The sequence below is a fragment of the Tachysurus fulvidraco genome, chromosome 15 (assembly GCF_022655615.1).
Source record: "Tachysurus fulvidraco isolate hzauxx_2018 chromosome 15, HZAU_PFXX_2.0, whole genome shotgun sequence".
Classification (NCBI taxonomy): Eukaryota; Metazoa; Chordata; class Actinopteri; order Siluriformes; family Bagridae; genus Tachysurus; species Tachysurus fulvidraco.
The window spans coordinates 17910918-17933053 of NC_062532.1; the positions used below are offsets into that span (position 1 = coordinate 17910918).

The 22136-nt window shown below is 40.6% G+C and overlaps 2 protein-coding genes across 3 annotated transcripts in view; both read left to right on the plus strand.

Annotated features, from left to right (window-relative positions):
* The first annotated feature begins 754 nt into the window (after positions 1 to 754).
* On the plus strand, positions 755 to 17813 carry rab5c (RAB5C, member RAS oncogene family). The gene is made up of 6 exons (XM_027161146.2): positions 755 to 991; positions 11365 to 11679; positions 13785 to 13936; positions 14701 to 14823; positions 14915 to 15008; positions 16299 to 17813. Exons 2-6 carry the CDS (start codon positions 11508 to 11510, stop codon positions 16424 to 16426), a joined length of 669 nt encoding a protein of 222 aa, XP_027016947.1. The 5' UTR covers positions 755 to 991; positions 11365 to 11507; the 3' UTR covers positions 16427 to 17813.
* Positions 17814 to 18597: 784 nt separating this feature from the next.
* Positions 18598 to 22136, plus strand: part of kat2a (K(lysine) acetyltransferase 2A) — an 18503-nt gene continuing 14964 nt past the window's right edge. The window contains exons 1-4 of one of the 2 annotated variants that reach the window (XM_047801080.1): positions 18598 to 18963; positions 20874 to 20997; positions 21393 to 21538; positions 21884 to 21973. In XM_047801080.1, coding sequence (XP_047657036.1) covers positions 18751 to 18963; positions 20874 to 20997; positions 21393 to 21538; positions 21884 to 21973 — 573 coding nt within the window. In that variant the 5' untranslated portion in view covers positions 18598 to 18750. The remainder of the gene's footprint in view (positions 18964 to 20873; positions 20998 to 21392; positions 21539 to 21883; positions 21974 to 22136) is intronic. The other variant, XM_047801079.1, reaches the window with a different exon arrangement.

Genomic DNA, 22136 nt, shown 5'->3' on the forward strand with positions numbered 1-22136 from the left:
CATTTGGCTGGTGCTACAGAGTCCGAAACACCAGCACAAACAGGCACAAGAACAGCGTCTTCCCCCGGGTGATTTACCTCGTGAACAGTTAAACGTTCCCACCGTAACAATGTGCAATAACCTTCCATTTAATTGTTACCATCTCCATCCTAATACATCTCTGCATTTCATTCCATTCCATTCTACAATCTATAGCACAACTGGACATACAAATTATTTGTTTATTAGTTAATGGTGCATGCAAAGCAACATTCTTGTTATCTTGCGTACTGATTATTCTTCTTCCGGACAAAACTTTGGCGCATAACTTGTCCCGCAGCTTTTGTCCTAGACCCATGACTGAGGTGTCAAATCGACCGGCTCATTGAGGAGAGGTGTGCTATGACTTTTATAAGCGATCCAACCAACGATGTTCACACAGCAGACGAAAAAACGGCCAAAAATTTCCCATAGACTTGAATGGGAAATTCCTAAAATTTCAGCCTAGCAACCGAGTGCTGAGATTTGCCACGTGCAAGCACCATTCATTTTCTTCAGGAAATGTACATTCTAGTTTTTTTTTTGTTCTCATCCTGTTGTCACTGTGTACTGGAAGCGTATGACACTAAGACTAATTCCTTATAAATTCCCAATAAATCTCTTTCTAATTCTGATTCTGATTTCCATGGTTCTACTTCAAACTCCCACCCAATGCAATTTGCCCTGTGCATTTTCCCCCTAGTGTCCGAATCTAGTCCTCAATACAGTCAGTGGCTCCCTAAAATAAGTTTGATCTCCCATTCAGCTCGTGTTTAGTAACTTATTACGTTAAATAGACCAACTGAAATGACTGTGGCCTCACTCAGACCTTCCATCCGGAAGTAGGCGGTTCCGGAAGTTTGTTCCCACAGGCGGAAGTGAAGGCCGTGGCCCGTCGGCTGGACTGGAGACGTCTTGGGGCAGCGAGAAGGGAAATTCCACTCAAGCTCCATTTTGAGAAACGTTTATCAAGGTAATGTAAATGCGGGTTAAATTTATCGTCGTTAAGCTGTCCGAGTATGAAGTGTGTGTATATCAGCGGTCAATTCTCTTGCTGGACTAAATCTCCTGTGTCATCAAGCTATCGTCAGCTGCTAGATGCTAACCTGTTACGCTACCAGGTTAGCCGCCTAGCTAGCTTAGCTTGTTAGCCAGAAATAGTGTTTTCTTTCAGAAATAGTGTCAATGAAAGGAGCCTGATGTGACAGGACCAAGATTATTCACTTATACATGTATATGTCGAGTGGGAAGTCACCCCGGTTGATGGTTACCTAATTAACACACAGCGTCAGTTGGTTAGTTAGTTTGTTTGTTTGTTAGTTAGCTGGTTATCTCGCTATAATTGATCATCTTGCGGTGTGAAACTACGCTAAGAGTGCGTTAATAGACGCGTGTATCTCATCCCAGGGTTTATTTATGAAGGCTGTCCTGTTAGCAGTTAGCAGGGATCTGAGGAGAAGTGAAGTGAAGTGAGACGTTCAGCTTCTGCTTTCTACATTTTAACGACGTTCAGGAGCCATAACTGACCGCGCTGTTGCTGCTGCTGCTGCTATGTACCACTCCCTATAGCTCACTTTCATTCACTGCTTTTTGCACTTATTTATTTATTTATTTATTTATTTAAGGGGGGGGGGGGGGAGCCTTAGTATTTCCTTAGCCTTTCTTTCAGTCGAGGAGTTGTCATGTCTGTGAGGCTACAGCTGAGTGCAAAAGTTTACACTAAAGGCTCCCAGATGATCTTCACTCAGGGAAACCTTTATAATGATTTAGTCCTCCTCTAATTAGATGAGTTACTAATCTTATACTATACTGGATAGAAAACAGGGCAGTGGTGGCTCAACTGGTTAAGGCTCTGGGTTGTTGAGTGAGGTTCAAGGCCAAGCTGCCACTGCTGGGCCCTTGAGCAAGGCTCTCTGACCCCCAGCCTCCTCAGTTGGGGTATGTGAAGAAAAGAATCCCACTGCGCTGTAATGTATTTGTGGCAATAATAAACGCTTTTATGCCACAATCTAAATTCTAAATTCTAAAAATCTATAAGTAATATGTTGGTTATTTGTTAGAGCTGAGGAGATTTTTTATTCCTGAACTTTTTCTATCATGTTATTTATAGACCGTGTTACAGATATTAAGTTTTGTTTAAGTTTAATGGAGTAAGATTTCAATAATTTGGTTTTGGTTTCCAAATCTGTCACAATTGACACACACACACACACACACACACACACACACACACACACACACACACAATGTTTTAGTGTCCCTGGTTATGCTTTAACTTTAAGAACCATGGCTTTGTCTTTCAAAAAACAAACGTCTTTAGACAAATTAATAATATAAATGAAAAAATGAAGTTTCTTTCGGTGAGACATCTGACCTGGATATTCAGAAAATTTCAAGTAATATTTAAACTTGCCCAATGTAATCTGTGTTCATGAACCAGTTGTTGTAAAACCTGGCTCTTAAAATATTTTGTTTTCAATCAGTATTATTTACATTCTCTTGTTTACTTTAATGGTATACACACTTTTGCACACTGGTTTAGGTACATCAAGTGCATTATTTTTATCTCTGGACGATTTTTTGGGTCGTGACGATTCCTCGTACAAGCACGCGCGTGTTCCTTTCTGTTCAAGCAACCGTGTGTGTCGTGCTGAAAGAAAGAAGGAAATAAGAAAGATGGCCTTTGGTGTGAAGTCGATCCCAGTTCCAGGCTCGAAGGTCAATCCGGTGATTACTGGGACATAAAATACAGCTTGTGTCAGCGTTTGTGACATTGAGGAGTAGAAATGAAAAGTAGAATTGTGTGGTCTGTGTTTAAATCTGGCTCGATCAGCAAACTGAGTCATTTCTCGAGTGTTGCATTTAGACATTGCAGGGTGATGGTAGACAATCTGTGGTGTGACTCCTTCGTATTTCTGTGCACCAGGGTTTTAGGTTTTAAATAAATGAGAACACTGAGACACAATTTAACACAATGATGACCAGATATATATATTATATACTATATTTATACATTAAATGTAACATTTGGGTTTTAGACATCTACATAGCTTAATTATTGAATTCCTTCATTGTTCTTTTTAATCTGTTGGGTTATACATAGTTTTCTTTTAATTAACACTATCTTTAAAAATCCTTTTCACTCTGTGAGGCATCCATAATCTTGAGCATGCATAGGACAGAAAGAAAGAAATGGCACTCAGCTGGTCCTCTGGATGGGCGTGGCCTCTGCAATGATAACTCCGCCCCATCAATGAATCCTCACTAAATGTGTAGTGTGAAGTAAATTAAAGCTGTTCTGGCAGCTCAACACTTTACAAAAACACTGTTAGTTTTTTTCCTCCTTTTAATTAGTTTTTTTACTACAGAGATTTGTATATTTGCAGCTGAAGGGCAGCTTTTTTACACCAGAATGTGACGTGTTGGTCTTGTTGGTTATTTGCTTTGCTATGTGATATTGAAACACTCCAGCTCAGTTGGAAATATGTTACGCTGACCACTAAGGCAACGTCTCAGCAACGCAGTCTGATGTGATTAACTGGAAATTGTGTCAACGCCGTGCACCACTTTTACACGTCTGATTCACTTACACCTGCTTGATAAGGCTGGCACTTATATTCATCTGTTTTTAAGGCGATCAGAATCGGTCATCGTCACAGAAGTCAGAATTTCCGTCCATGGTGTTGTTTCATTCTGATTTTTTCCCCCCTCAGTATGTATATATATAAAACTCATATATATATATAATGAGATGATGGAGAAATCATCTCGTGTATATGAATTATTGACTTGTCTCAGTTTACAAATTGCTCTGTCTGTGTCGAGGTCAGAGTATTATTAAGATCCATCCCATCCGAGCCACCACCTGTTTAACCTTCTGCCATCTGGAAGGAGAAACAGGAACATCACTGCTCGAACATTTAGGGAGAAAAATAGCTTCTTCGCGAGGGCTTTGATCATTTCTAACAACTGTTACTATTGCACAAGTGTGTAGGTCTGTGTGGGAATGATTGTGTTTGATTCACCCTACATGTGTGTTGATGTTTCTGATGCTGGGTGAGGGGATATTCATAACCTTGTTGTTAAAACAATGACACAGCCATCTATAGATCCATCTAAGCAGAAATCCAGCACTCATCTGAGCGCATAAGACAAACATGACTGCTTTCGGTTTTTCGTGTGTCAGGTCACTAGAACATGACCACGCTTGCTGTTAGAGGAAGACAATCAACAACACTGTGGTGTAATTCAGCAGTCTGTCATCATCCAGAAGTGAATCAAATCATCGCACAACAGTTGGCCAGCCATTTCTAGATCACTAGGATGACACGTCTGTACACGTTATATATATTTTTTAAACTAATTATAGTTAAGTGTAAGGTTGTGAAACGTCCACGAACCGTGTCAATACTTCACCTGCTACTTGTTTTGCTGACGACTTTCCATAATGTTTACTTAACTAAAGTTAAATAATCTTCTCATCGCAGATACATCGTCATAGCAACGATTGTACACTACGTCTATATAAGAACACATTTAATATTTAGATTTTGTGCCACGTCGTAGAGGTCCCTCTATAGAAACAAAGTATTAGGACGAGCGTATCAATATACCGGTAAACTGGGAATAGTCCTGTAAACTCTGGGACGAAGAAAATGGACAGAAATCGTCGATTCAATCAGATGAGAGAATTTGAAACGGCGCTTTGATATAATTGTGTTTTGATGATATTTATAACCTTTTAAAGATAAGAAGAATTTCTTTGCACTGTTAGGAGTGTGTGTGTTTTGTGTAAGCAACAGTATTATCTGTCTTTGTGTTGCAGAAGGTTTCTGTAAATGCAGATAGTGTAACGGTCTTCTCGCAAATGCGCACACACAAACACACACACACACTAAACCCATTGGCAGGTTCTCAGGAAACTGGGTCGATATCCAGGGAAGCATTTCCTATTTTTGTGTTCAGTAATGTCCCTCTTTCCTCTTTTATGGTAATTAAACTCTTTCCCAGAATGAAATAAGTTAATAAATAAATTAACACACAATGAAAACATTGAACAGAAGTATTTATCTAGCATTCTTCATTCTCCTGATGTTACTCCATCTTGAAAATGTTTCCAAAGCAGCCTTTTTATTTTTAAAATTTTTTTTTTTGAATGGTACCATAGTCAGGAGGAATTTCCTGATGCATTGGTTTGTTTCCTGAACAAGCAGCACTGATAGCGAAGAAGAGTTACACCCACTTTGTTTGGTGATTAATACATTTTTGCAGCAAGATAGTGAAGCAGAAGTGTTGGTCCTGGTTAGATACCGTACACATGCACAGACAAGTGTCTGTGCATGTTTTGTTTAAATGGGGGAAACTAGAAAGGCCACATTGCTTTTCTTACCGAAACCTTGTGATCAGCTTTTAAAGTAAAGAAGAAACGCAGCTTTTGTTTTTTAATTCAGTGAAACTCTTACACTTTTATGGCAAATCAGGAAAAAAGTTGGTGTCATGTCACGTTTGGTGAGGGCAAAGACAACACCATCGACTTATCACATGCTCACGTGCATCCTTCATGCTGATGGATTGGATGTGACCTTCAGCTCGGATTTGTGGGTCCAGAGAGACCTAAAATCTGTTCATATATAAATATAAAATCCTGTAAATAATATTCAGACCTTCCATAATTAATAATACTACTTCTGGCTTTAAATGCTGCAGTTTCTGTAGGAGTTTGTACTGTGAGTAAAGCAGTCGTGCCATTTATCCATTTATTATGATGATTAAAAAGGATGAACTTAAGATTCACTTCCCTGTATGTTGTTATTAAACCGTGCGTGTGAAAGTGTTTAAGAGTATGTGTGTGTGTCAGGAGGAACTCTAATTCACGTTAATTACACACACAACCCAGAACAAGGCTTCAGTGCGTTGAGTGTTTACAGATACACCCACTTTTTTTTTTTTTTTAAACCCACTTCTTTTCTCCTGTAAACCACTAATTGCTTGTTGGAGTCTGACGGTAGTGTCTATGGAAAGAAGTTCCCATGTGAACAGAGGAGTTGATAAAGTATAAACACTTATTCACATACGTCCCACGCGTTCACAAGTGGTTCACGAAGTCTTTAGTTCGGTCAGCATCGACACATGAGCTTGATCAATCTAACCGTGACGACACAGTTCGCTGTTTTCAGGAGGAGCATGTATACACCACTCGTCACATAACCACCGAGCTCGAAGCTAACTCTAATGTGGCGTCATTTGCTCTGCCTGTGCACAGTTGTGCTTATTTGCATAAACACACCCCCAAACCACCATATATGGTAAACAAATTCTCTTTAAAATGACCAGCTGTCCGATCGAGACACAGACGTTGCAGAAATTCAACAAATGTTTTGTCTTTGAAATGTGGTTTTTGTGTGCTTTCTGTTGCCTCGATTCCGTTTAGAGAAATGTTTTATTATAGCCTGTTGTTTTTTTTTTTTATCGCTAGATGCATGCAAGATGTGTGCTGTTATTAAGTTACATATAGTTCAGTTCATTTGGTCTGAACCAAAAGCAAAAAAATGATTGACATTGTAGCCTTTTAGCAGTTTTGGTTCCTTTTCACACCACACTGATCGTTCTGTTCCGCACCAGTTGAAACGAACCAAAATGCAGTCATGTGATAACATCCACATCACTCATTGGCCACATGTCTTTGAGCGTATTTCCTAAACTGCTTCTCGATTGGTCAGAATAAACGTGCGGGAAATTCCAACGAAACTCCGGAAGTAAATAAAAAGCGGAAAATACAGCATACAGTACACCATGGAGAGATGACTGCACGCTGCAATTATGTTCATGGTTGTAATCTACTACATCGCTTGTATACAGCATTCTCTGCAAAGTCTTAATTTTCAGAATGAAGCGCGGAAATGGCTTGAAAATATCATTTTAATGCACTGGTATGCATTTTAATGCAATCTTGCGATGCAAAGACGCATCGCAAGACACTTCAGGAGGCGGCGAGCATTACTTTTGCGAAACTGTGACATGCTTATCTTCCGAAAATATTGCCAACGACCCACTACGGCAGCTGGTTTAGTCCAAAATGCGCAATACTTTTTGCAGTTAGGTCTATTCGATCTTGGACCGTCTTCTCACCACAAACGAACCGTACCAGAGTTTATTTGAAAGCGTACCGAGACCACCTCTTCAAGGAGGTCTCGGTATGCTTGTTTGGTCCGCTTTTGGTGCGCACCAGAGTTCGATTGCTGCATTCTCACCTGCCCAAACGAACCGCAACAAATGAGCAATCAAACTCTGGTACGATTCAACCGAACTAAACAAGGCAGGTGTGAAAGCACCATTAATTAAAATAGGCTGCGAGGTAACAGACCCACCTCTTTTTTTCTCTTTAAAATGCACCTGTAGCTGAATACCGCTAGGGTTAGATATCAAATAAATGTGCACTGGACAAAGGAAAGTAAATAGAAACACACCCTCAGTCACAAGAGGAGAAACAATACTATGCAAACGGTCGGTAAATGAAAATGAAACATTCTGTCTCTTCATCTCTTAGCTTCACTGCAACTTGATTATACACTGCTTTGTAAGCCTGAAGCCTGATTCCTTATTGTCAGGAGTTTTGTTTTTTGCAGGTCTGTTGTGTTTTTTTTTTTTTTTTTTTTGTCAAGGCAATAAGTAGTCATTCTTCTGCAGCATCCGATGATCCACTCAGTGTAACAGACCAAATCTGTGCATTAGCCTCAATTTCCTTCTGTTTGTGTCCCATTACACGGGCTTTAATACCAAAGAGGTCACGAAGATCTGCCTCATCATACGTCTGAACGTCATTTAGGGCATTCACAAGGATAGCTAAAATAATATGATCAGGCCATCCTTAAAAATATTCTTGTTTGCTGTAACCCGACTGACCCTGTCAATTTAGGACCGACTCAATTTTTATTTCTTATTTTTTGCTTCAAAGTCCGACCGACTTGCCGGTTGTAAATTTGCATTAAGACCGACCAAATTTTTTTTTACTCTTCAAACAACTAATACAAAAGCAATAAAATAATATTACTTGTGTTAAGTATTGTAAATATATAAATTGCCTAGGCCTATATACAAAGGAAGGCTACTTTCTTTCTTTTAAATAAAAACCTGTGATGTCATCTATGATTACACCACAGGTTACCGGATGTCACACTATGGCCTGTGCGTTCGCTTGGTCTCATTCTCTCATTCGCAGTCACAGTCAACGGTTTGCGCTTGGTAATGATGGCTGTGGCTGCAGTAAACAAAATGTTCGCAGTCACCGTTCAAAGTCATACGGGTTCGGGCACCATAATACATCTAAAAAAAATCATTAATACAGCTCGACACCGCTTTAACTTGGCAAGAAGTTCTGGAAAATCTGTGTCCAGCATCAAAATAAGGTTTGCCATGATGTGCCCGAGGGCACGGGCTGAAGACCCAGTCAGTGACGTCACGATATGCTAATTTGTTTAAAGTCATACCTACCACATTTGTACATACAAAAAATGTACAGACCTTTACTGTTACTGCAAACCAAAATATTTTAAAGGATGGCATAAGTAATTTTTTTTATTTTGAATATTCTCCATTCTCATATTCCAGGTGATAAAGGGAGGGGTGCCAATAATTGTGACACACTTGAGAGATGTATAAGCATTTGAATTGAAGGGCTTTTGCCAATTATATTTATATTCTTTTTTTTAATCTTCTATTTCATGCTGTAGGTTATTTATTTATTTATTTATTTATTTGGTTGCTGTATTGAAGTCTCCGTAAATAAAAGAAAGGCCAACACAAAGCGAAAAGTAGTTTAAATGGCTTACGAGACACAGGAAAGGGACAGAAATAACAACTGTCATTTGTGTCATCTTAGCGAGCAGTGTTTTATTTGTTCTCGTCTGGTCTAGGTTGTTTTCATTACAGCTCACTGTAATGACTAACAGAAAGGCACACAGGAAATCAGGCAGAACTAGATCAACCTCTTTATTATTACTGCCACTTTGTGAAAAAGTGTCTTGTGCAAAATGTATCGAGAGTAAATCAATATTGTGTTTGTCTCCAGTGAGCATCAGTTCTTTGTCACTTTCACCTCTCCGTGTTCTCTCACATCCTGTGTTTATTTGTGCTGTAACACCAGCTACCTTTTAATGAGCCTAAACAGTATGTAGTAATAAACTCCTGGACTTGGACTCATAAAGATTCTAAGGCCCCGTTCACACTGCAGGTAAAAGTGCCCCAAATACGATTTTTTTGGGGTCGAGTGACCAGGTCAGACTTCTTCAGTAGTGTGAACACTCAAATTTGGCCCAGATCTGATTTTTTGCAAATCAGATCTGGGCCACTTCCATATGTGGTCCTGAATCAGACCCAAATCTGATTTTTTCCAATGTGGTCGCAGTGTGAACAGCCAAGGCAGATTTAATGCGACTTTTACGTCAATCTACATCGACATTCATCACAATTATGCGCCGGCGAAGACTTTCTTTTTTTGCTTAACACACACACGTTACCAGTCATGTTTCTGTCACGTTTTCGCCAGCGCAAACGTGACTGGTAACGTGTGTGTTAAGAGTCTTGTATAAAGTGGTTACGTGAACCAGCTCATAATGTTTGCATTGAATACATCACATTATAACATTACATGATATGTTTGCTTGCACCAGATGATACAATACTTCCTCCATAACCTCGCCAACTTTAAAGCGCAACGGCGTGCTTTGTGTGACTTCATTGTTATTGTTCGTTTACGCATGCGGGTCAGTTCGAAACAGCAAACAGTTCACACTGGTATCTGATATGGGCCACATTTTAAAAGGTAATGTGAACAGCCAAACAAAAAAAAAATCAGATCTGAGCAAAATTTCCGAATTGAGCATTAAGACCTGCAGTGTGAACGTGGCATAAGAATGACCCCCGAGAGCTCTTCTGAGTTCATGACCGATCATATTAGAGATGCTCTGACGTGTATGTTAGGACCCAATTAAAATAAGGACCAGGAGAAAAATATATCACATTGAAACATTTTTATTATAAACCTAACCTTCCTCTGATCAGAATCCCCTCAGTTATTAAGACAGAAATGTCAACAACCATGTAAAACTCAAATAATTATAATGTAAACATAAGTCTAAAGTCACAATGAACATTTAACAATTATCTCTTAACATTTAAGGTGAAAATAAAAGAAAATGTAATCAATGCTTAATAAAGTGTAATAAAATGGTGCAAAGTGTTAAATATAAACAGAGAAACCTGAGAGTTTAGTGCTAGGAAGTTCCTTAGCTGTTCACCTTCTGGTGAATAAAGTGTGTAAAATATGTGCAGCGTTTTGTAAACATAAGTAAACCTGAGGTAGACTGAGATACATCTGTAATATGAAACACAAACCTGATACACTACAGTAACATTTTTTTGAAATATAAAACCTGCAGAAATATGAAAAAGTAACTCTTCAAGTTATTCTTACTCTAATCATACTGGAAGTCGAACTATTCACTTTTTTTATTGCACTCATTTTCTGCTTATCAGTCGCCGGTTACTCTAATATGATTGGCCAGAAAAATAATCTCTAGACGATGTAATCTGTATCATCTCATTAACGCACTATCATTATTAAATAATGTATACAACACATTTCTTCTCCCTCTTCAGTTTTTCGGCCATTTTCTCCTTTGATAAACTGAAATGTGCTCCTCACTACTCCTAACACTTTTAACACCTTATGAGCTCTTAAGACACTTTATGAAGAATTTTTATCTTTACTAGGATCTTCTCTTTAATCTTAAGGGGAAGCGTTTACATTTAGGAGAAACTCTTTCCTGAAGCACAAAGACTTCCTTTACAAACCTATTATTTTTCCCCTCTTGGGATGGTGAATCAGGCCTGAAGCGAACCCTCTGATTTACTCTTTAATCACTGATCATCTTTGAACTCATGAACAGACTGATAAGTCCAGCGTGTCTCCACATCACGACCGTGCTCCCGGGTTATTTCAGTCATTCAGTTGGCCTCTGCTGTGTGTCGACACCGCGGTTTAGTTCCGTGTGGCTTCTATGAAGAAAACACTGGCTCAATAAAACCCATCAAGATTTATTGTGCTAGGTTTTGTTATGTAAGCCGTGTTTAAACAGCAGACTCTCTGACTGGCTGGTCGGGTTTTTATTCCAAATGATAACGAGACACTTTCAGTTTTGTGTGAAATGCATAAAGGAAATGATATCATCGAGGGATTTGTTGAAGAAAGCCTATGAGAAAAAATTTTCATATATTATTAAGATATTCCTGAATGACAGGTTTTTATGTCCAGGTTGTAATGATCTGCTCTGTTTGTTTATTTTCTAGGTTTTCCTCCACCTGTGACTGCTGTCCTTCCCTCCACACATCCACCCGTCTGGTGTCCTTCGCTCCTTTCTTCCCTTGTCCTCTGTGCCCTTGCTGAGCTCCAGTCCCGGTGTTAGCCCAGCCTGCTCTCCTCTAGTGCTGGCATGGCAGGGCGAGGAGGAGCGACGCGGACCAACGGCACTACCGCTGCCGCAGCCAACAAGATCTGCCAGTTCAAACTGGTGCTGCTGGGAGAGTCGGCCGTGGGCAAGTCCAGCCTGGTACTGCGCTTCGTCAAGGGCCAGTTTCACGAGTACCAGGAGAGCACCATTGGAGGTGTGTGTGTGGTCAAAGAACACTGATTTGAGATCAGACGTGGCTTCTGTGCTCTTCGCGCCCACTCGAACGTTTCTCTTGTTCAGAAAGCCAAACTGTGGTCATTCGTGTATTCTTTTTTTTTCTTTTTCAACCAAAGTGAATTTGGTTATTAGAGATTTGGTAATTCTCCCCTTGAGCTTTAAATTACTACACACACCTGTACAAGTCATCTAGTTCGAATCTTTACGAATTTGAAGAAGCTGTGTTTATTTCCACAGAGTGTGTGCGATGCACTAGGCTAAAGTATAGCAGGCTTGCACTGGTCACGTTATTTCATGGAGAGCCACAACACGATTTGTCTACGCTGTGATATGACCGAAAAATCCATTAAAAAAAAGCAAAATTTAAGGTTTAAGTTATTATACCCTACAAGTGTGTCATTGTGTGTTTTAACTCTGTAGTGAAAGGTAACATTGAGAGGAATGTCTGCTCTAACCGTGGAAACCGTAATCACGGCGTGTGTCGGTTTCTCGAGACTCACATTCGCGTTTATAAAGAGAGAGATTGTATAAAGGTTAGCAGTTTGTTCAGAAGTAAGGCATTAAAAATTAATCCTACATAAAAACAAGCGTTAATTAAAACATAATTTGTTGATTAGAGACCTAATTTTTGTTAGCCATCATTTTATCGTTCTCGCTCATGGTTATGATGTTTTGGCTTTTCCAGCTTGTTTGTTGCTAGGTGCAGGTCATGTGGTTGTAACGGAGCTAATCTAACCACGTAGCTAAATATGATGAGATGAGTAAAACATAACAAAAATGACACGAGTCTTTTTAACGAAGTATTGCCAACTTTTTAGAAATGTACATACTTCCGGAGGAAAAAATGCAGTGATGTTAATAAACACTAATAAAGGTTTTGTACCTGTGAGTGCTTTAACATTATCTATTCAGCCAATGGACACCAATTTTATTTAATTTTTTTTTTATTTGTTTGTGTACGTGTTGTTTCTCCTGGTGTTGTGGGTTTAGATGGGTTTTTTAGAGAGATAGTAAATGGTCAAAGTGGGAGAGAAAACCCAGTCTGGTGGGAGATGCAGTGTCATTGGGCTTTTTTTTTTTTTTTAACTCTGTGATTAACTGTCGTAAGGGTTAAATGGCTTTGTGTGATCGTCTGTGGGCTGTGATGTCATCAGAAAGGTGATCTGGCACTTTCCATGCGAGCGAGCAGACGGGAAGTAGCTACACCTTGCGCACTATGCAGAGGAAGCAGCACGACTGTGGAATTTCCTGGTTTCTGTGAGTGCGTGCGTACATGTGAGTGCGTGTGTGAATGCGTGTTTGCTCCCCAGTGAAAACCTGTGGTTTTACCGTCCGTCTGCGCAAAGTGCAAAAGAGATCCTTTAGTAAAAGGACAGGCTTTTGGTAAGATGTTGAATCGTGTGCAGATAAAGAAAGAAATCACAACAGGATGTCACATGCTTACGTCAGTCGCGGTGTACGGATAAGGGTCAGCACTTTTTCTCTTCCCTTTGTGCTGAGTTTCCATCAAGCGGCAGGTCAGAGGTCACAGAGCTGGGTACGCGAGTTTCCTGCAGTCATGTGACCAGCCTTGCTGACTTGGCACAATTTCTGACTTGTATTCTGACTTGTACGTGTGTGTGTGATTTTATTTTTTTGTAATTCGGGATCGTCTTCTCCTCATTAGTTGAGAACAATGTTACAACCTGTTCCTTGTTTAACTGTTTCAAGGGAAATCAACTATTAAACATTCCTGACTTTCTCTAAACCATCTACCATCTGAGATCATTTCAGATTATTTTTAAATGCTTTATTTTAAAAAATGTTCTTTTTGTTTTATTTCTTGGCAGATCTACAAAAACAGCTTTGTCATAACACACAGGCTTAGTGCATCAGCTGCTGCTTTATTTAATAACGTACGTTTGAATAAAGGGAGAACGTGTCCTAAATGCTCTTTAATCATCTTGCACTGTTTTTGCTTGAGAGTTAAATTAAAGGAAAGCTGCTTTTTTTTTTTTGGTTTGATTTGTTTGACTGTCTTCATTAACTGTAATTCTGCATCTGTAATCTTACTTCCTGTCTCATCCTTTGTCATCCTTCCAGCCGCATTCCTCACACAGACAGTCTGCTTAGATGATACAACAGTAAAGTTTGAGATTTGGGACACAGCCGGACAAGAGAGATACCACAGTCTGGCTCCAATGTACTACAGAGGAGCCCAGGCTGCCATTGTAGTCTACGACATCACTAACACAGTAAGAGCCTTTTAGATTTTTTTTTTCTCTGCGATGTTCTCATGAAACGATCACTAAAAGTGTGCTGCACCATGTTTGAGTGGAGTTAAATGCCTTATTTCCACTGCACATCCCTTTGGCTTTTACCTATTACGTTATAAACTTAATTACTTATTAGGCTTTATTGTCCGATCTTCCAGTGGTAAAATAACGGTCATTGCACTGCCTTCTAATTATTATCAGGTGTATATTTGTGCATATGCGTGCACACACACACACACACAAACACACATACATACAGCAGTACAATACAATATGCTTTTTCTAAGTCACCGTTTGTGTAAGAAGCTCAGCTGACTGCCGGCTGAGGAATTACTCACTATGTAATTGACAGACCTTTGCTCTGTACTGCCTACACTGATTTTTTCCAGTTACTTTTAAACCATAGTTGGTCAACAGTAGTGGTGTTTTAGTGAGATTTTACATCTCGTACATTATGTTCATGCAGAACTCTAAGCCTGACAAGATCCCGGTAATATAAGCCTGACAAGATCCCGGTAATATAAGCCTGACGAGATCCCAGGTAATATAGGCGCGGCAAGATCCCAGGTAATATAGGCGCGGTAAGATCCCAGGTAATATAGGCGCGGCAAGATCCCAGGTAATATAGGCACGGCAAGATCCCAGGTAATATAGACGCGGCAAGATCCCAGACAATATAGGCGCGGCAAGCCTAAATTGAAAAAAGTGTGAAACCTTTTGCTAATTAGCATGTTGAATTCCAGGACACTTTCACCCGAGCAAAGAACTGGGTAAAGGAGCTCCAGAGACAGGCCAGCCCTAACATCGTCATCGCTTTGGCTGGGAACAAAGCCGACCTTGCTAACAAGAGAGCTGTGGATTTCCAGGTATGTGCGTCTGCGTCTTCTGGCGTAAAGGTAGCCATGATGATGATGATGTGGTTCGACATGCTTCTGACTTCTGCACACGTTTCCACAGGAAGCGCAGGCGTACGCAGACGACAACAGCCTGCTGTTCATGGAGACATCCGCTAAGACCGCCATGAATGTCAACGAGATCTTCATGGCCATCGGTAAGCAGCAGCTGTCGCTAGCTGCGAGTGGCGCTTAGGACCACGCATTCATGTGGATCGAGAACATCTAAAAAGGACAATTAAAAACACAATACATTCAGAGGGATGGACTTTAATGGGTTTTAATTCTAATTAGAAAGCAAGACTGAAGTACTGCCATGTGCACGTATATATACAGTACATATATTTATTCTCTTTCTACCCCATCCCCATACATACACACACACGCATTAAATAAGAAATCCAGTCTGTATAAACTCTCCTTTCTGTTGTCATATATCTGATTTTGTATCTCTGATCTTGTCATTTACGGAACGGCTACAGAAGCCACGCTGGTTCCTGTTTATAGAGTCACTGAACTTCAGCCATTTTTTTCCGCGTTTGTTTATCTGCTGCAGTGTTTTCTCACGTCCACGCTTAACTCCACCGAGATATAACTTGCTGAATAGTCAGTTTTCTCTGCTCTATAGGCAAACAGTGTTAAGCGCTTAATTATCTAGCTGTCTGCTACAACAAAGCCTTTATTTATGCCACGTCCTCCGGCTGCTGCTCGCGTCTAAATGCTGCTTCGTTTTTCGCCGTCATTCTTTCTTGCTGTTCTGTTCGGCTGTGGGGATTTGAGTTCAGTCAGGTACAAGAGCATTAGTGAGCGGGAAGAACTTCATATGAGTGTGATGGTCAGGTGTAAACATACCTTTGGCTGTATAGTGTTTATATATATATATATAATATATATATATATATATAGATAGATATATATAGTGTGTGTCACAGTTGGAATTTGAGGCACTTGGCTATAGACATGCATTTAAATGTCCAGGGGGGAAAAAAAAAGTCACATTTTAGTCTGAATGAAGAATCAATTTGATTTGTAATGAAATTAGAAATGGGTCTTGTGCTGGAACTGAACAGCCTCTCAACACATGTAGCACCGTGTGACTCGACACTCTCCAGCTGAGATGACTCATAACTGCACTATAGGGTGTCACCCAGATGAGGATGAGTTCTGTTTTGAATCTGGTTTCTCTTAAGATTTCTTCCTCATGTCATTTCAGGGAGTGTTTCTTTGCCTTTGTTGTCGCCTCTGGTTTTCTCATTAAGGATAAATTTGCTTTTATGCCCAGATTTCTGTAATGCTGCTTCTTGGCAGCACAGCGTCCCTTGTTAAATTAAATTGAAGTGTAGAAATGGCATTTTGTTCAAACAGCAGATAATAAAACTACACTTTCATGGACTAACCGTTCTTGTTTATTTTGTCTCTACTTCCTGTCTTTTTATTTGCTTTAACAGCTAAGAAGCTTCCGAAGAACGAGCCACAGGGCGGAGCTGGACCCGGAGGACGGGCTCGGGGCGGAGTCGACCTGCAGGAGACGGCACCTCAGGGCAGATCCGGCCAGTGCTGCGGAGGAGGCAACTAAACCGTCCGTCCTGTCGTGTGGAGACCGTGGCCGAGGATCAACACAGACACATTATCAACCAACTCATAGTCTGACAGTTATGTCAATTCACAGCCCGAGCGGAAAATCTAGTCAGTTAGACTGTGACGTCCATCAGATTCTCCTTTCTGAACTGACCAAAGGGGCCATTCACAGCCACTTGTAAATATCCTGACCAATTAGCCCTTCTTCTCGTAGGCAGAGCCACATCCTACACTTTAACAGCTGTGTTTAAGAATCAGCGCCACATGTCAAAAAGAAAAAGAAAAAAAAAGAATTTGGGGAATAAGGAGGAAATCCGATCAATTTTGCCGCACTTATTCGGAGACGTGAGATTCTTGTACTAGTCTCTATTCACGCAAAAAATCAACACTGCAGCTGGAGGGAAAACAGGCTTCCTTCTACTTTAAATAACCTCTCTCTCTCTCTCTCTCTCTCTCTCTCTCTCTCTCTCTCTCTCTCTCTCTCTCCCCCCTCCCTCCCTCCTCTCTTTTCAGTGCACTCTGACCTTTTCTCTCTCTCTCTCCATCTCTGGGCACAACACCTAACAAGTATTGAATTCTTCTCTCCTTCCCGATTTGTCTAATTTCCACCAAGACGAGATGGACAGATGGGAGCGAGAGACTGTTTTCCCTTCATGCGCATTTCTGTAGATTCTGTATTATTCTTGGTTATTGCTATTATTAATGTAATTATTATGAACACCACTATTCCCAGACTAATGACTATAAAGGCTAGATTAGTTTCCCCCAAAATCATTACTGTCCTTAAGATCTTAAAGTGTAAATGCATAACGCATTAACAGCCATAACACCAATGTCTTTAAAGCATTAATGAAAATAATCGACTTATCAAATCGTTCAATCAACCAAGCTGGTGTTAAACACGTATGACGCAAGGCAAGGTTTGCTTCCTCTGACCAAAATCACAATATATGTGTATTGAAAAAAAATAATAACTATGTTGCTGTATTTGTACTTTGTATTTTCTTCCTTTTTGTTTTTTTTTTCTCTGAGAAAAAAAAAAAAAACTATATCCAATCATTACCCATTTATCAATACAATACCTTCCCAAAACAGATCAATCATCCATCTAGGTTTTCCCCTTCTTTTCATTTTGGTGAAATGAATTTTGTAAGTTTTCTCTGTGTGCATTGCCTGTCTGTTTCATGATTTATTATTATTTTTGGATCGTTATTTTTCCATTCTTCTTAAGGTGAACTGAGATTTTTCAACTTGTGATTTAGCACAACAGACCAGAACCGCTGCCCAGGGTTGGACAAATGTAATGTTTTGTTGTCTTCCATGGATGGGGGACACAAACAACAATCTCCTACGTGTAATTTTACCAATAAAAATAGGGGAAGGTATTTTTTTTCTGTGTTTTGTGTGGTTTTGTTATGGCTACATGTATCTTCTGATTTATAACCAGCCAGCTATTGCTTTTTTTCCCCACCTAATTAAATGTAGATAAATATTACGTGGAAGACGATGTTGTGTTGCTTTTTGTTAATATCTCTCTTGTTAAAATTAACATACAACAATGATTTCTAAGAAAGTAGAATCATTGAGTTAGAATATCTGATGCATTGATTTGTTCAGTCTGGATCACTGAAATGTGGGAAGTGGTAGCTCAGAGGTTACGGCGATTAGACTGTTCATCAGAAGGTTGTAAGCTTAAATCCCAGGATTGCCAAGCTGCCACTGATGGGCCCTTGATCAAGGCCCTTAACCTTCAATTGTTTAGTTATATGGTGTAGATAAATCTGGATAAAAGTGTCTGCCAAATGCCTTAAATGTAACTGTAATCCCACACTGCCCTCTAGTGGTAATTATGTAGAGCACAACTATCCACAGCTTTTTATTATTAAAGGAGAAAAAGGAAGTTTTTTAAATCCAATTCATGCAATTATCATTAACAACTATTATTATTATTATTATTAATTATTCCCCACTGATACACCTCTGTTAGCATTTGTTAAAGGGCAACTTTATTTTATTTTTTTTTATTTCATGCAGGTGAAATAGGTCAGTTAAATATAAAAGTTTAATAAACATCAAAACCTCATATCTCCGTCATAACCTTATTTAAAATTATTTTGCAACTTAGATAATGCAATCTGACCGACTTCCTGTTTATCAGGTCCGCTGGACTACATTATCCATAAGCGTTTCGAGTGATGCGCATGTGCAGCGTCTCCATTGTGTCTCGTGGAGATAGGCGCACGCGAGGCCTGAAATAAACATCAACGGGATAATTAAGGTGCGCGCGCGAGCGAGCAGATACAGAGGAAACTCGGCACTGAGATGGCGGAGGCAGCAGCGCAGGCGTCCACACAGGCGCGGCTTCAGCAAGGCCAGAGCGGAGGCTCCGCGGGCTCCGGATCGGGGTCCGGAAGCAGCGACCCGGCTCGGCCCGGTCTGAGCCAGCAGCAGTGGGCGAGTCAGAAAAAAGCGCAAGTCCGCGCGTTCCCACGGGCAAAGAAGCTTGAGAAGCTCGGAGTGTTTTCGGCTTGCAAGGTAGCCGAGGCTAGCTTTAGCATTAGCTTTAGCTTATCATTGCTAATATGACCAGTGCTTGCTAGCTCACTTTACTGTAAACACTGGATTAAATGGCGGGTTCATAAACAAACACAAAACATAAACCTCTCGAGTCTAAAACTATTAACCTCTCATTAACATTTTTTTTCTTTATTTAATGCGTATATTCTCCTGTGGATCTCCATAAACCCACAAAAGCAAACAAACAACGAATAACGTTTATATCATTTAGAACCCGGAATATTACTAATGTTACTAATCTGTGAATCGTGCAAAGCCACAATAAACCCCAAAAAATCTGTATGTAATTTTTTTTATGCATAAATGATTCAGATAGCAAATCTGGTGTTTTTAGAGCACAATAGAAAAATGTTTACGGAGGATGTTTTTAATTTTTCACTTTATTTATTTATTTGTTTGATGACACGTTCATGTACTATTCTTACATTCCTCCAATGAAACGCGCTGCAGAAGGTCTATGTCCCGCCCCCTTTTTACAGAGTTCAGGTGTTACACTGGACAGGCGTTACAGTGCTCAGGTTTTACAGTCCACAGTGTGGACAAGTGAAGTGACATACGGCTAAGTACGGTAACCCATACTCAGAATTCGTTCAAAGTGCACACACACACAGCAGTGAACACACACACACACCGTGAACACACACCCGGAGCAGTGGGCAGCCATTTATGCTGCGGCGCCCGGGGAGCAGTTGGGGGGGATTCAGTGCCTTGCTCAAGGGCACCTCAGTCGTGGCTGGCCCGAGACTCACAACCTTCGGGTTACAAGTCAGACTCTCTAACCATTAGGCCACGACCTGCCCCCTGTGTTACAGAGCTCAGGTGTTACAGAGCTCAGGTGTTACAGAGGACAGGTTTTACAGAGGACAGGTGTTACAGTGCTCAGGTGTTACAGAGGACAGGTGTTACAGTGCTCAGGTGTTACAGAGGACAGGTGTTACAGTGCTCAGGTTTTACAGAGGACAGGTGTTACAGAGGACAGGTGTTACAGTGCTCAGGTTTTACAGAGGACAGGTGTTACCGTGCTCAGGTTTTACAGAGGACAGGTGTTACAGTGCTCAGGTTTTACAGAGGACAGGTGTTACAGAGGACAGGTGTTACAGTGCTCAGGTGTTACAGAGGACAGGTGTTACAGAGGACAGGTGTTACAGTGCTCAGGTTTTACAGAGGACAGGTGTTACAGAGCTCAGGTGTTACAGAGGACAGGTGTTACAGTGCTCAGGTGTTACAGAGGACAGGTGTTACAGCGCTCAGGTTTTACAGAGGACAGGTGTTACAGAGCTCAGGTGTTACAGAGGACAGGTGTTACAGTGCTCAGGTTTTACAGAGGACAGGTGTTACCGTGCTCAGGTTTTACAGAGGACAGGTGTTACAGTGCTCAGGTTTTACAGAGGACAGGTGTTACAGTGCTCAGGTTTTACAGAGGACAGGTGTTACAGTGCTCAGGTTTTACAGAGGACAGGTGTTACAGTGCTCAGGTTTTACAGAGGACAGGTGTTACAGAGGACAGGTGTTACAGTGCTCAGGTGTTACAGTGCTCAGGTGTTACAGTGCTCTAGTAAGCTTTAGTATAAATCATTCAAGCACAATTGACTTTTCACTCTTCAGTCTTAAAAACAAAAATATATTTTATTAAAACAGGACTTTATAGTTATAAAAACTTGTGATTTTCAACACTCTTAAGTCACTCGTGTACAGATGAGTCCAACTCGCTACATGGTAAAGTTAAAACTGCGGCACCTCGACATCAATAATTAATCAGCATACGTCAGTTTACTGATGCTGTGCAAATCGTACAAGAATGTTAAAACTTTATTGTGCTTTATTCTTTTATTCTGTCTCTGGATTCAACTCTTCTTCTCCTTCTCCAGGCCAACGATTCCTGTAAGTGTAACGGATGGAAGAACCCTCAGCCTCCGACAGCCACCCGGATGGAGCTCCAGCAGCAGGCGGCTGATTTGAGCGAGGCCTGTCGCAGCTGTGGTCACACCCTCGGTGCGTGTCGTCTGTCTGTTTTAACATATTTCCCACAGATTTAGTTATTGTTGCGATTAAAAAATCAAAATTTTGCTGGATTTTATTCAAAATTTGAGTTGCTTGAGCTTTTTGTGTAAAACTACTCGCACTTAATTACTTTCTCTTAAAGCTAACTGCGAGTTGCTACGACGTCACGCGGCACGTCTCGTCCAAAAATCTGCGTAACATTTGGAACAAATTCAAGCGCCCCAGAATATTGAGACCTGCACTTTATTTTGTATAAATTTCTGCAGTCATGGAATCTTCGGTGTATTCGTCTCGACCGGATAACATTTGTGTGCCGTTACGCTTATTCCTATACGTGTCGTGAGGCGTAAAAGCCTTTAAATACCTGAAATACTTTGTGTGTCTAGCGGAGCACGTGTCTCACCTGGAGAACGTCTCCGAGGACGAGATTAACAGGCTGCTCGGGATGGTGGTGGACGTAGAAAACCTCTTCATGTCTGTGCACAAGGAAGAAGACACGGACACCAAGCAAGTCTACTTCTATCTGTTTAAGGTAAACGCACACAGGTCATACATAGGAGACATAAGGAATATAAGAGCAACCTAAGCTGAGACAGTGGGGCAGTAAACAAACAGCATGTGCATCTTTTTTTCTGCTCATCGCTGTCCCTACTGTACAAACTCTCGTGACATTGTCCAACATATGTTCATAGACCGTAGAAGGAGGCAGAGGGTGAAAAGCCAAAGTGGTTTGGTCTCGAGTCGTCATCAGTGTGTTGTACAGACGTGTGAATGTTTTGTAATTGAAGTGAAGTAAGAATAGTGATTTTATGATGGATGTAAATGCTCTTGTATTTTGTGCTGTGATGAAAGACTTGTGTTGTTTTTGGCTTCATAGCTGTTGAGGAAGTGTATACTCCAAATGGGCAAACCAGTAGTGGAGGGTTCACTAGGAAGTCCACCGTTCGAGAAACCCAACATAGAACAGGTGAATAAACCAGTGAGATGTGTTCAGCTTCATTATTCACTCTGTCTGACAAATCTGTAATCTCTCTCTCTCTCTGTCTCTCTCTGTCTCGCTCTCTGCCTCTCCATGTCTCTCTCTCTGTCTCTCTCTGTCTCGCTCTCTGCCTCTCCCTGTCTCTCCCTCT

Bases quoted from the DNA above. Each gene is read 5' to 3' on its own strand.
- rab5c (XM_027161146.2), top strand. From the start codon at position 11,508: ATGGCAGGGCGAGGAGGAGCGACGCGGACCAACGGCACTACCGCTGCC. The intron at 13,937-14,700 runs GTAAGAGCCTTT...GTTGAATTCCAG, and splicing joins TCTACGACATCACTAACACA to GACACTTTCACCCGAGCAAA. The intron at 14,824-14,914 runs GTATGTGCGTCT...ACGTTTCCACAG, and splicing joins AGAGAGCTGTGGATTTCCAG to GAAGCGCAGGCGTACGCAGA.